This window comes from Pipistrellus hanaki (genome assembly GCF_964339955.1).
Source record: "Pipistrellus hanaki genome assembly, chromosome: 18".
Taxonomy (NCBI): Eukaryota; Metazoa; Chordata; class Mammalia; order Chiroptera; family Vespertilionidae; genus Pipistrellus; species Pipistrellus hanaki.
The window spans coordinates 9,431,373-9,444,122 of NC_140520.1; the positions used below are offsets into that span (position 1 = coordinate 9,431,373).

The window sequence follows — 12,750 nt, forward strand, 5'->3', positions numbered from 1 at the left end:
AACATTCCACTATATATATATATATATATATATATATATATATATATATATATATATATATACCACATCTTCTTTATCCTTCAAACTGGAAGCAACAGATAAACAAAAACTCATAGACACAAACAGTATGGTGCCAATGGAACCAAGATGTGAGCTATCCTGAGCCTTACCAGAGGGAAAGGGGGCATGGGTGGAGGTAAAGGGGGCCAAAGATATGATGACAGAAGAAGCTATGACTGTGGGTGGTAAACACACCATGGAATACACAGTGATGTGTTATAGAAATGTACACAGTGATGTGTTATAGAAATGTACACTTGAAACCAATGTCACCCCAATAAATTTAATTTAAAAAACTCTCTTAAATATGTTTAAAAAGTAGCATTAAAATAAAACAAAGGAAAGAATAAAGCAACTCACATTCATATCTCTGAGTTTGAAACCATAATGTATTCTATTTTCAGCAGCTGATTCAATCCCCTTCTTTTCACCCCACCCCCGAAAAACACACACACACAAAACAAAAAACTCCAAACAGAGTTCCAAGAACAGGGTACCACCCAGGAATCAAAACATTCCATTTCTTGCTTATGTAGTCTCATGCTACACCTTAAGTTTATTTTAGAATATTTTTAGCCTATGTCCTCCCTCCTTGACCTTCCTGCTTTGCTGAATGTTAAAAAGAGAGACTATGATTCACTGACATTCCCCAAAAAAGAAAAAGGAGAAATCCAGTCCAAGGCTCATATATCTAAAGAGAAACCACAATCGGCACCCACTGAGGCGACAGCGGGCTCCGGAGTGGGACCCCTGGGGTGGATCCCGGCTGCAGGCTCTGGGTTTCTCATCAATGCTGTCGGAATGATAACCACAGTGACAGTTACATGAGGTTAGGCACTCAGTTTAATGCCTGGCTCAAAATAAGTCTTTAATAAATGACAACCATTCCCTTCCTATTACTCATTTAACAAAAATGCACCTAATATCCCATCTGGCAGAAGTTTTTGTGTGTCTGTTGGCTGCCACTTAGTCGTGGGGTAACAAGTTTTGGGACCGCGAAGCACATCCGCTCCCACCATCAGTGCGGGGCCCTAACTAGGAGAGCAGCTTCCATGACACCTGTCCTCGGAGCCATCACCCACTGAACACGGGCTCCAGCGACCCTGGGGCCACCACCAGTCCTCCCAGCACCCACACAGGCACAGCAGGAGAGAAGCACTGTGGGATGCAGAGGAATGCGAATCCCCTGCAAGCGCTTGGCTCCGATTGCCTCTGACCTCATGGTGAAAAGCTCCGAGGGAAGATTCTCACATTGGTTGCAAATGACCACGTGGTACTTATTAAATGGCTACATCATCCATTTGCTTGTGCATGGCACTGTCTGGGAAGGACAGGACAGGCAGAGCACATGCCCTCGGGTGTGTGAGGGGCCTCAGGATTCCTCAGTAGCCTCTAGCACTTTGGGTCAGGAGGGTAAATGATAGAGGTAATGTGATGAACGAAAGAGAGAAAAGGGAAAACGAGTGTGCACACATGTGTACAAGTGTAATGCTCTAGCTGCTTATAATGTAGGAAGGATTCTAACCAACTTTATTTTAGGCACTTACTTTGTTCCTCTTGGGGGGAAAAAAAAAATCTCAATTGTGCTGGCCATGTGAGGTTGGTTCTGGCTTCCTCCAACAAGCTCCCGTTAGAAGCAGTACTCAGAGAAGAGCATTGAGTGTTTTCAAAGAATCTTACACAGGCTATGCCATTACAGAAAAACCTAACTCAAGCACAGTGAGTGACACATTCTGGGTGTAACCGAAAATTCTTATAGGTGGCTACACACACAGGGTCTAAAACCCCTCACGAATGAAACGTTTCCTGTTACAGCTTAGGGAAGGCCTGTGAGTAGAAAACAGGGCCGGAGAAGCACAGGAACAAAAGTCTAAACTTCCCAGAGAAAAACACATAGGAAACGTTTAAAAAGTTAATGTTGCTGTAGATAACCTTTTTCCAAAGCAATGGGGCTGAAAGTGCGACCTCCCAACACCAAGGGGCATTACCTGTGAATCCCGGCGAGCAGACACAACTGTAACGGTTAACTCCATCCATGCAGACGCCGTGGACACACGGGTTACTGGCACAGTCATCGAAATTGATTTCACAATTAACACCTGCAAGGATCAGGGCAAAGAGGAAACATGCAATATTACCACCAAAATATCAAGGAGGTCTGCTTGGGACCCCAAGTGTTAGCCCTTTGTACGCCACAAGGGTCTATCGACATATATAGATGGTTTCTGTTCTGGATGCGTGGCAGTTAACTGGTTAAGAAAACTAGAGCAGCCGAGACCGGTTTGGCTCAGTGGATAGAGCCTCGGCCTGCGGACTGAAGGGTCCCAGGTTCGATTCCGGTCAAGGGCATGTACCTTGGTTGCGGGCACATCCCCGGTGGGAGGTGTGCAGGAGGCAGCTGATCGATGATTCTCTCTCATCTATGTTTCTAGCTCTCTATCCCTCTCTCTTCCTCTCTGTAAAAAAATCAATAAAATATATTAAAAAAAAGAAAAGAAAGCTAGAGTACCCAGCCAGCCCTGGGGAAAGCAGCAATGCTGCCGGCGGGATCAGGAGGGCAAGGCGATCTCCTTCACGCACTGAGCCACTGGGCGCCTTTTTCAGTGCGTTAGCATCTGCACTCATGGGCAGAAGCCATGGCGGCGGGACTATGGGCGCCTCAGTGGGAATCGGAGCGGCGGTGCCCCACTGCAGCGGTGGGCACTGGATCCATCACACCCGTGCTCTCGCAGCAAAAACCGGAGAACAAGACAGGCTCACTGAAGAATGACTTTGGTGAAGTCGGATGATTAACTTTAGCCTTTTGTTACATCTTCACCCTTGACTGTATCTATGTCTATGTTCTGTGTGATGGTCTGGGAAGTATACCCGAGGCCGTTCTGTGACATGCCAACGTGCAGAGGTGCCCCCCAGGAAAAGCGGTTGTGTGATTATTTCAGTTTTGAGGCGGTTGCTTTTTTTCATGGAATCCCATTTTCATCGAAAGAACAACTGACAGACAAACGGGTTATTCACACCTAACTATTTAGTTCATATTAATGGCAAAGAGTAAACCTGTCATTTAAAAAAAAAAACCAAAAAAACAAAAGCTGATAGTATTGTGTTCCCAAGATAAAATTTAAGCTTTCACATGAAAAATCAGAATTTTGGAACCACGAAAAGCTTTAAACTGACAGTCACTATTCTGGTTACAACTCAGGAATAAACTTTAAAGAATCTGCTAACTTCCTCCTGGAGTCTGCTACCTTCCAGCTGGTCTATTCTCAGAACACACTGTAGACTTCGGCTATGTTAGGAAAGTTTTAACTAAAGATATGGGTAACTAAACATTAGAGATATACCAATCATTATTGTTAGCACTATTTGGTAAAAACACTTATGATAGTTCATGATATATTTAACGTGAATTTAGTGATGCTTTTTTGGGTATCATAGAATACCTTAGTAGTTTAAAAAGCTTAAAAAAATAAAACCTGATAGTAAGGATTATAAACTAAGAAATGAAACTTCCATGACAAAATGCCATAATTTTGATTCACTTTGCATTAATACATATTAACAATAATTACACCAAAAGTTTACTTGAGCAGCAAGAGACACCCGCCCACGCTGGGCCGGTGAGACTGTCGCACCGGAATGCAGGAGTATGACTGTGTGAGCTACAGTCTGCAGACGGCCCTGCTTCCTGCTAATCTCTGCAAAGCCTATTGCTCCAAACTCCCCTGAAACCCATGAGATGCCTTTTTTTTCCTTTTCTTTCACTAAATTCTTTCTGCTGTTTTACTGTTTTTGGCTTGTTTGTTAATAATTCTTTAAGCTAGTCAGATTGGATTCTGTGACTTCAAACCAAAAGTAACTTACTTAGAACAGTGTTCCCACCACCCTCGCTGGTTTGGCTCAATGGATAGAGCATCAGCCTATGAACTGAAGGGTCCCGGGTTGGATTCCGGTCAAGGGCACATGCCCTATCTGCGGGCTCGATCCCAGGAGGCAGCCAATCAATGAGTCTCTCTCATCACTGATATTTTTCCTTCTCCCTCTCCCTTCCTCTCTGAAATTAATAAAAATATATTTAAAAAACAACAACAGTGTCCCATCATAAGAGCACAAGTGAAAGAAGCGATTCCAGGTTGTGCACCCACTTTCAGTGCCCAGTGAGCGAGAAACCACAGGACCACCAGCAAGTTGTAAAGTCCCGCCCCCTCCCCCGTCTACACATCATCCAGACCCCAGCCCGCCACCAAGGACCGCATTCTGCATGGGCCGTGGATTCTTACTCTAGAACTCCAGAGTCCATTCATAACGACTGTTTGAATGGGTCCTTTCCCCAGGGCCCTACAGGCCGGGCCTTTCTCCGCCCACTACAGGATGCCTTCATGTTGCCTGGGTGTCTCTGCTTTAATGCTCCTGACGCCATAGGAACGAGGCTGGCAGCTTTCTGAGAGATTCTGGGCCTTCCCCCTCTCTGCTGCCTGTGCACCCCTCACAGCTACTTCCTGCCTTTCTCAGTGACAGCGCCTCACACCTTGCCTTCGCTGTCCCCCCGGGGAGCACACCTGATCCATCCTGCCACAGTGATGACCATCACAGAGAAAACCGAGTGCTGCCACCCACCATGCCCCAGGTTTCCAGGGGTTTCCAGTGCGCTTGCTACACTGGGACCCACGGCCTAGCACAGCCCCGCCGTTCTACAGGCATCCATTCAGTCGCTTGTAAATCTCTCTCTCAAATTCCTTTTCCGACTGCAATGTCTCACGTCTGGGGACCAGCCCGGAAGCCAATTGCTTGTGGAGGGCTCCACAAAGACCCATTCAGCCCTGCCGGGGAGTTATCTAAATATGGGGAGGGGGGAGGCATTTTTCACTGTGGGGCAGGGGATGTTTTTCATATGCTGAGCAACTCAAAAAGGACTTTGTTTTCAAACTTGGCATGTGCGGGGGTCCTGGAAGAAGCCCAGGGCCCTTGACAAGTTGGAAGGAATGCGTTTGGAGAGAACAAAGTAAAATGAGGGCAGCTCCCCACCTCCCCACCTTTGCCCCCACCTAGGCCATTGTCCTTAAAGGGAGAGGGAGTTCTCGATAAATCAGCGCGCTGTGCTGCCAGGTCCCGCGCTGACGAGGGCACCTGCTAGTTAATCTTCCACTGGCCCGTTTCCCTTTGATCTGAGACACAGTGCTTCTCTGTCCATTAACCACAGCGGTGACCATGATGATGCCTCCCAGCGAAACCTGTGAAACGCTGCTGCCCAAGCAAGTAATCCAACACCCCCAGCAAGGAGCAGCCTGCCCTCCCAGCCAGCGCGAATGAACTGGAGTCAGGAAGCGAGGGGCCCGGATGAGGAATGGCGGCTCCGCATTCTAATTTCCAAGGATGGGGAGCCGCCATGCGCTCCTCCCCCCGCCCAGGCCCCACAACTGCCCAGAGCCCACCGGAGACAAGTGGCAGGAGAAAAGTGTCCCATTAAAGATACTGGACTCTGCCAAAACCGGTTTGGCTCAGTGGATAGAGCGTTGGCCTGCGGACTGAAAGGTCCCAGGTTCGATTCCGGTCGAGGACATGTACACTGGTTGTGGGCACATCCCCCGTAGGGGGTGTGCAAGAGGCAGCTGGTTGATGTTTCTCTCTCATTGATGATTCTGGCTCTCTATCCCTCTCCCTTCCTCTCTGTAAAAAATCAATAAAATATATTTTTTAAAAAATAAATAAAGATTCTGGACTCTGAAATAGAGAGAAAAAGATTGGAAAGACAGGAGGGGTAGGGATGGAGAAAGAGGGTTGTGGGGACGAGATAGGGGGGAAGCACAACTTTATTAGCCTGCAGTGGAGGTTATAGAAAAAGACAACAATACCATCAAGCCACAAAAGCAAGAAGGTTTTTTCATCTTAGAGAATAACTGCAGGTTTTTGAAGCGGTCTGCCTCTTTTAGGGAAACACATGCATAAAATCACCAGCTTTGAGAAACCATTGTCTCTCATTTCTCCCCTGGCTGGAGCCAGCTCCCTCAGAGATGTTTCTGGCTGTGGCTTTGGCTGAGCTTCTCGGGAAAAAGGACTGGGAGTTAGGTATGTGAGCGTCCACCCAGGAAGTCTGAGACATCTGTGTAAATCGTGTGTGAGAAGCAGTGAGCACTCTGCGGGTGAAAAAGGGGCCACATGCTGACCTGGCAGGCTCGGGGGAGGCCTGCATGGCGGTCTTGCAAACTCAAAAACCTAAAGGAACCACAAAGGAGGGTCTGAAATTAAAACTTTAACTAAAAGCAGTGATGGTGGGTAGTCACACCTAGGCCGGGAGCTTCCCTGACAAGGTCAACCTTTACCTTATCTGAGCCTATTACCTTTTTGCATTACGACAACATATCATTGGAATGTCAAAGTAATTTTTCTTTTTCCAGATCTCTTAAAGCCACAGACACCGCTCTGCAGAGACTACAAATCCCCTCATTGTTACCGAGTTAATTGTTGACTAACTATCCTGCCCCCACCTAAGAAACCGGTAAAAGAAGTGTGTGTCTATCATTTTACTTTTTTTAAAAAATATATATATTTTATTGATTTTGTACAGAGAGGAAGGGAGAGAGATGGAGAGCCAGAAACATCGAAGAGAGAGCGTCATCCATCAGCTGCCTCTTGCACACCCCCTACTGGGGATATGCCCGCAACCAAGGTACATGCCCCCGACCGGAATCGAACCCGGGACCCTTCAGTCCCCAAGTCGACGCTCTATCCATTGAGCCAAACCGGTCCCGGCTCATTTTACTTTTTATCCAATCCCGGAGCTCCCCTCTCTTTGCTTTCTCCCACTTCCCAATCTATCATCAGTAGATTTCACGTAACCCAAATACGTCTCCTCCTTGGATTGTAACGTATCAACCAAGGTGAAAAACTGCCATTCTCCGAGCTCTGTCCCAATCCGTTGGGATTCTGCATCCCGGCGATTGTTGACCGTGTGACTCAAAAAGACTCACAGGGCATGCTTTACAGGTTTGCACGCTTTCCCGCGTGAACAGCTCCGAAGGAAGCAGGGAGGGAGTGGGCTTACCCGACGTGCCGGGCTGGCAGTTGCACTGGTAGCCGTTCACCAGGTCGATGCAGCGGCCCTCGTTGAGGCAGGGGCTGCTGTAACACTCGTCGATCTGGTCGCTGCAGATGGCGCCCATGTACCCCGGGTTGCAGATGCAAGTGTAGGAATCGATCCCATCCTGACACCGGCCGTGGTGGCAGGGGTCGGGATCACAGTTGTCGATGTTCTCCTCACACAGCACGCCAGTGAATCCTGGGAAGGAACGGGACCAAGGAGGCTTACGGACCAAGGCAGATACTCCACACTTGGACATACATGGAGCCACATCCCCGTCCCCTGCGGCCCCCATGCCTGGATTCACCCTTCAGGAAGGAGCGCTCGACACTGACCATTGGCGTTGATTTATAAGGCAGGCTCAGAGAGCTGTGCTTAAAACAAAGTTCTTCAGATCAAATCTGCAGAATTCAAATACCTCTTCAACTGCATCCTCATTCCGTACTGGGCGTCAGTGGGGAATAGCTCTCAATACCTTTCCTGTGTATATTTACCTCTATATTCCTTTCCTCCCAAATCCAATATACAGGGACTGTATTCATGGTTCCACGGACCTTGTCTTCCACACTTTTATTTTTATTTTTTTTTTTGAGTAAGGGAGAGGGATATAGAGATAGAAGCATTGATGAGAGAGAGATACATCGATTAGCTATCTACTGTACACCCCGTAGTGGGGACTGAACCTGCAACCCGGGCATGTGCCTTGTAGGGGAATGAAACTGTGACCTCCTGCTAAAATCGGTTTGGCTCAATGGATAGAGCGTCGGTTTATGGACTGAAGGGTCCTGGGTTCGATTCTGGTCAAGGGCATGTACCTTGGTTGCGGGCATATCCCCAGTAGGGGGTGTGCAAGAGGCAGCTGATCGATGATTCTCTCTCACCGATGTTTCTAACTCTCTATCCCTATCTCTTCCTCTCTGTAAAAAAAATCAATAATATATATATATATATATTTAAAAAAACAACAACAAAAAAAACAACTGTGACCTCCTGGTTCATAGGTTGGTGCTCAACCACTGAGCCACACTGGCTGGGCTCCCAGGTCTGACTTTACAGAACAAAAAAACTTATATTTTTTCCTTTCAACTGTCCCCAGAGTACTATGCCTATATAGTAAGTTTCCTATAAAGACTTGTGGAATAAAATGAACGAACAAGTTAGGGGATTTAAATGAAACCGGGACAAATGAAAACTCCTTCACTTGACATTCAATCTCTTTTCGGAGACTCCAGGAAGGCTCTCCTCCCTTCTCAGCATGACTCAGGTGTTTCACCTCTCTCCCCCGAAGGTTACTCTCCATGAACATAACCTGCCAGAGGAGGACAGAGCCCGGAACTCCTCCAACCACAGACAACAGTTCATGAAGACAGAAGGGGGTATGGGGTCCTCTGACAGGGCCTTGTCTAAGTAGGCCTCGTCAGGGGTGATGCTCCAATACTATGGAAACAGTGATCATTTATTTCCATGACATTGTTTTTCACTGATCAGAAAGAAATGCACATAATGTTTAAAACTGTTTAAGGACCCATTTCCTAAAATTAAGAAATTATCTTTAAATCTATTCCTAACTTCTTTCTCTCTTAAGCCGTGGGATAAAGAAGAAATTGGAAAAATCCCCTTCTCTAATAACATCTAGTCCATTTCCACACTGTTGGTCTGGGCTGAAGCACATGTGGAATGGGGGATGTTTGGCTTAGTCAGATCCCTCCCAAATGGGAACTGTGGTCGGAGACCAGACATGCAAAATATGTATAAACGGGTTCTTTTTCACGGTAGTGGCAGAATTCAGGAGGGAGATTCGGAGCTCTCGCACCTGTCTGAGGACCTCCTGACTCCCAGGGCATGCGGTCTTGTTTGCGATAAGTCTCTGCACTCGCGCACAACGGCCCTGATTCCTGGGCCTTTGTTTAATCGCTTCCCTCAAGAAGCACAGCAACAAGCCTCCCGCTGAGGAGCCCCAGTGAAAAAAGAGCCTTCAGCTGGAATGCTTCCCTTTCCCAGAGGAGCAAGGCCAGCCAGCTGGAAACTCACTGCTGCCAAAATCTGTCCCAAAAAGAGACGAACACCAAAGGGCAATGTCCAGGCCAGGCCACTATTGTGGTGGAGGCGGAGGCAGGTGTTGGAGAAGGAAAACAGTGGAGAGAGAGAGCGGCGAAAACCAAGCTGGAAGAAGACCTCTCTACACGCAGAACCGTGCCTCCAGTGGCCGGCACTGGTAGGGCAGTGGGACAAGGACAGTCCCCTGTTTGTTCAGGTGGGCCTGGGGGGAGGGCTGAAAAACGAGAAGAATCTCACCTGTGGCGCACTGGCATTCATAGCCGTTGGGGTGATCGATGCACTTGGCCCCGTTCAGACACGGAGTGCTGGAACAGTCGTCAATATCAATCTGGCAGACCGGCCCGGTGAAACCTGAAAAAGGCATAGGAAGACACAGGTCACAGGACTGTCCCACACCCGCCTTCCCTGCGACGGTGATGCCGGAGAAGCGTGGGGCTGAGTTCCCTTACAGAAGGGTCCGCAAAAGGGAAATGAATTTTCCCCAGCAAGTGACCGGGACAACTGGGAGAAGCGCAGGGCACCAGAGGCACTGGTGTGTGTCTCCAGCCCTGTTTCCTCCCCACACTTTTCACTTCTAGTTAAAACAGGACTGCATGGTGACAGGGAGAAGCACGCCAACCAGTGAGCTTTGGCCTCAGAGGGACTGGGACTGAAAATGAGAGACACCACAGCGTGTGGCAGAGAGCCCGGCGTGTCTTCCAACAATAGCACCGGGGAGGGGAAGAAGAGGCGGAGCATTCTTTGGAAAAACTGACTGATGTTGGCTGTTTCTGGGCCCGGAGGTGAAATGTCTAAAAATAATCATCTCGCCAACGGGCTTCGAGACTCTAACCCATAGAGGGGGAAATACAATCCCGAAGAGCCTGAACCTAAGGCCTCTGTAAGGCATGAACTTTCGGAAATGTACACACAGACAGAGAGGTCACGGGCCTTTCAGAACAGACTTGGACTTGTGTCCACAGAGGATTTGGAGGACACACTCGCGGAGACAGACTCCCCGACTCTGTACACACGTCTCCTTCCTGAAGTGCTCACTTTAATGACTTCCGCATGCACAGCCCACACACGTTCTCGGCCTGCTCTCTGCTCCTCTTTCCCTCCCTCCCCGGGGCCAGTCGGCTCTGTGCTTTTGCAGACAGCAGGGCAGGGGGTGGGCACTTACCAGGTGGACACAGGCACTGGAAGCGATTGACTTTATCCACACACTGCCCGTTGTTCACACAGGGGTTGCTCTGACATTCGTTTATCTCCAGCTCACAATGCACACCTTTGAAACCTGGACAGAACGGAGCACACAAGTGGCTTAGAAAGAGAGAAAGGCATGTTCTAGCCAAGAAAGCACACACTTATGAAGATGCCCACATCCTCTAGGAGTAGACATTTCTGCAGAGGACTGGGGGCCTATGCCATGACAGTGACAGATCACACAGGGGGGTCCTCTGGGACATCCGGGTCACTGTGATGAAGGGGATGAGGGTACCTCCAAGACCCTGGTCACACCTCCTGTGCCCACAAAGACTGGGCCACGTTCTCTGACCAGCCCAGGCTTTGCTTTCAGGGCAGCGCCAGGTCCGAGGGATGCCCACTGCTTGTTCCTAAAGACCAGCGGAGTCAGAGCTGCCGCTGCCCTCAGGGCGCCAGGCAAGGCCAGGAGGCGCCCAGGCTAGAGCGCCAGCACCATGATGGGGCGGCCGCACTGCAGCCTCCTCTATGAACCGCACTGGCCGTGCTCTCTGCCCACTCAGAAACGGTCCCTACAGATTCAGGGGACAACTCATGAATCAGGGGACATCGCCAGGGAGGCATGGCAGGTTCCTACATGATTATGAAGTAAATTTCTCTAAGTGGAAAGGCACGGTATCTGTAATGCATAAGGGAATCGGGAAGGCTTGCCACTTAAAGGATACTTATGGTAAGTACTTTATTAAAGAATCTTGGCCTAAAAACACTCCTTTCTGAAATTTTCTCTTGCACATATCTGAGTTTTGACATGACGGGTGTGTTTACCTGGGCCTTCACAGCTCTAAGAAGTCTAGCACAGCCTCACTCTAAGGGCCCGATGGCTGGGAGCCCCATCACTACTGGGAAGGAGATGCTGACGGGGCTCACAGAATGGCCATACGGTGCTGAGTGCTCCACCTCAGAGGATCGCTGTTCAGTGCCTCCAGCCTAGATCCCAACCTCGGATGGGCCCCACAGTACCTGGCATGCACAGGCACGTGAAGCCCCCGATCTTATCCAGGCAGGTGGCGTCGTTCTGGCAGGGGTCAGAATGGCACTCGTTGATGTCCATCTCACAGCGAGGCCCCGCGTAGCCCTTCAGACACTCGCAGTGGAAGGCGCCGTCCGTGTTCACACATTTCCCTGCGTGCTCACAGGGATTGCTATTGGCTGAAAGACACAAGCACCAGTTACCAGGAGCACAGCACGACCGAGTTTCCACACGCGTGGACTACGGACGTGGTCTGCAAGCATTAGGGCGAGGCATTTCATAGTCTGATTCTCAGTCTCCTATGTTCTTGTGAACAAATTAATTAATTAGACGAGGCAACCTCATTCTTGGGGGGTCTCTGCTGCTCTTTTGCCCAAACTACCTCTCAGGTGGGGCTTTATATTAAGAATCAAGTACAGACCACCGGTATATTTCAATCCCCAGAATAGAATAGATGATTACGTTGAAAGGATGGTTGTAAACGGTGGGCGAGTAACAGGAGATCTGGTGTAAATGCTTGCTGTGCTCGCAGACCCGGGAGGAAGAGGAGAGGTTCGGGGGACTCACCCATGGTGCACTCATCCACGTCTTCTGTGCAGTCAGCCCCTTTGTATCCTTGGGGGCAGGTGCAGATATACTGCCCGTTCAGGGGGTTGGTGTCACACAGTGCCCCCTTGTGGCACGGATTGCTGATGCATGCATCGTCCAGATGACACAAGAGTCCTGTCACAAGAACAAAGAGAAAATGACCCCAGTTGGGAAAGAGCTGTCTCTTCCATGGAGGAGGAAAGCCTTTTACTGTCTCATCAAAATCCACTATGGAGACTGAGGAAACTTTCCTTTCGCCTGATCCTCCCTCAGAAACACACTGCAAGTCAGGAGCTTCTGCAGACAACCCTGGTGTCCTCCCTTTCTCTCTCCTCCTCGGCTAGACGGCTCCTCAAGGGCCATACGTGAGATGGACAGACAACTGCCTTCCCACTGCCCTCCAACTGAGCAGCAAAAACAGAGGATGCCCAGCTCAACAGTAATTTTAGATAGACAGTAAGTAATCTCTAACTGTAGGCCCAAACTGCTGCAAACACCTGTATTTTATTTGCTAACCTACTTTCTGCAAATCATGCCACCCGGTGATCATGGAGGCATCAGCATTTCACTAGCCTCAGAAAGATAAAACCAGTGCAGCAGCATCAGCCTATGCTCTTTTAATAGTGTCAGCATTGCTGGCCCAAGTGCCCTCAGGCCTTGAGGCGATATTAGCTGGCCCCATGTTCTGCATGGCTCACGAGGGAACTGGATTTTCCACTCTGCAACTAGGTTAAGAACAGGTAGCGAAGGCTCTTTC

The 12,750-nt window shown here is 49.0% G+C and overlaps 1 protein-coding gene across 1 annotated transcript in view; it reads right to left on the minus strand.

Moving 5' to 3' along the window:
• NOTCH2 (notch receptor 2) overlaps nucleotides 1-12,750 on the minus strand; it is a 132,251-nt gene that overhangs the window by 33,380 nt on the left and 86,121 nt on the right. The window contains exons 7-12 of the mRNA XM_084866370.1: nucleotides 11,973-12,128; nucleotides 11,396-11,584; nucleotides 10,356-10,469; nucleotides 9,431-9,544; nucleotides 7,100-7,333; nucleotides 2,049-2,159 (exon numbers count right to left, since the gene is read on the minus strand). Of these exons, the coding sequence (XP_084722496.1) occupies nucleotides 2,049-2,159; nucleotides 7,100-7,333; nucleotides 9,431-9,544; nucleotides 10,356-10,469; nucleotides 11,396-11,584; nucleotides 11,973-12,128 (918 nt within the window). The remainder of the gene's footprint in view (nucleotides 1-2,048; nucleotides 2,160-7,099; nucleotides 7,334-9,430; nucleotides 9,545-10,355; nucleotides 10,470-11,395; nucleotides 11,585-11,972; nucleotides 12,129-12,750) is intronic.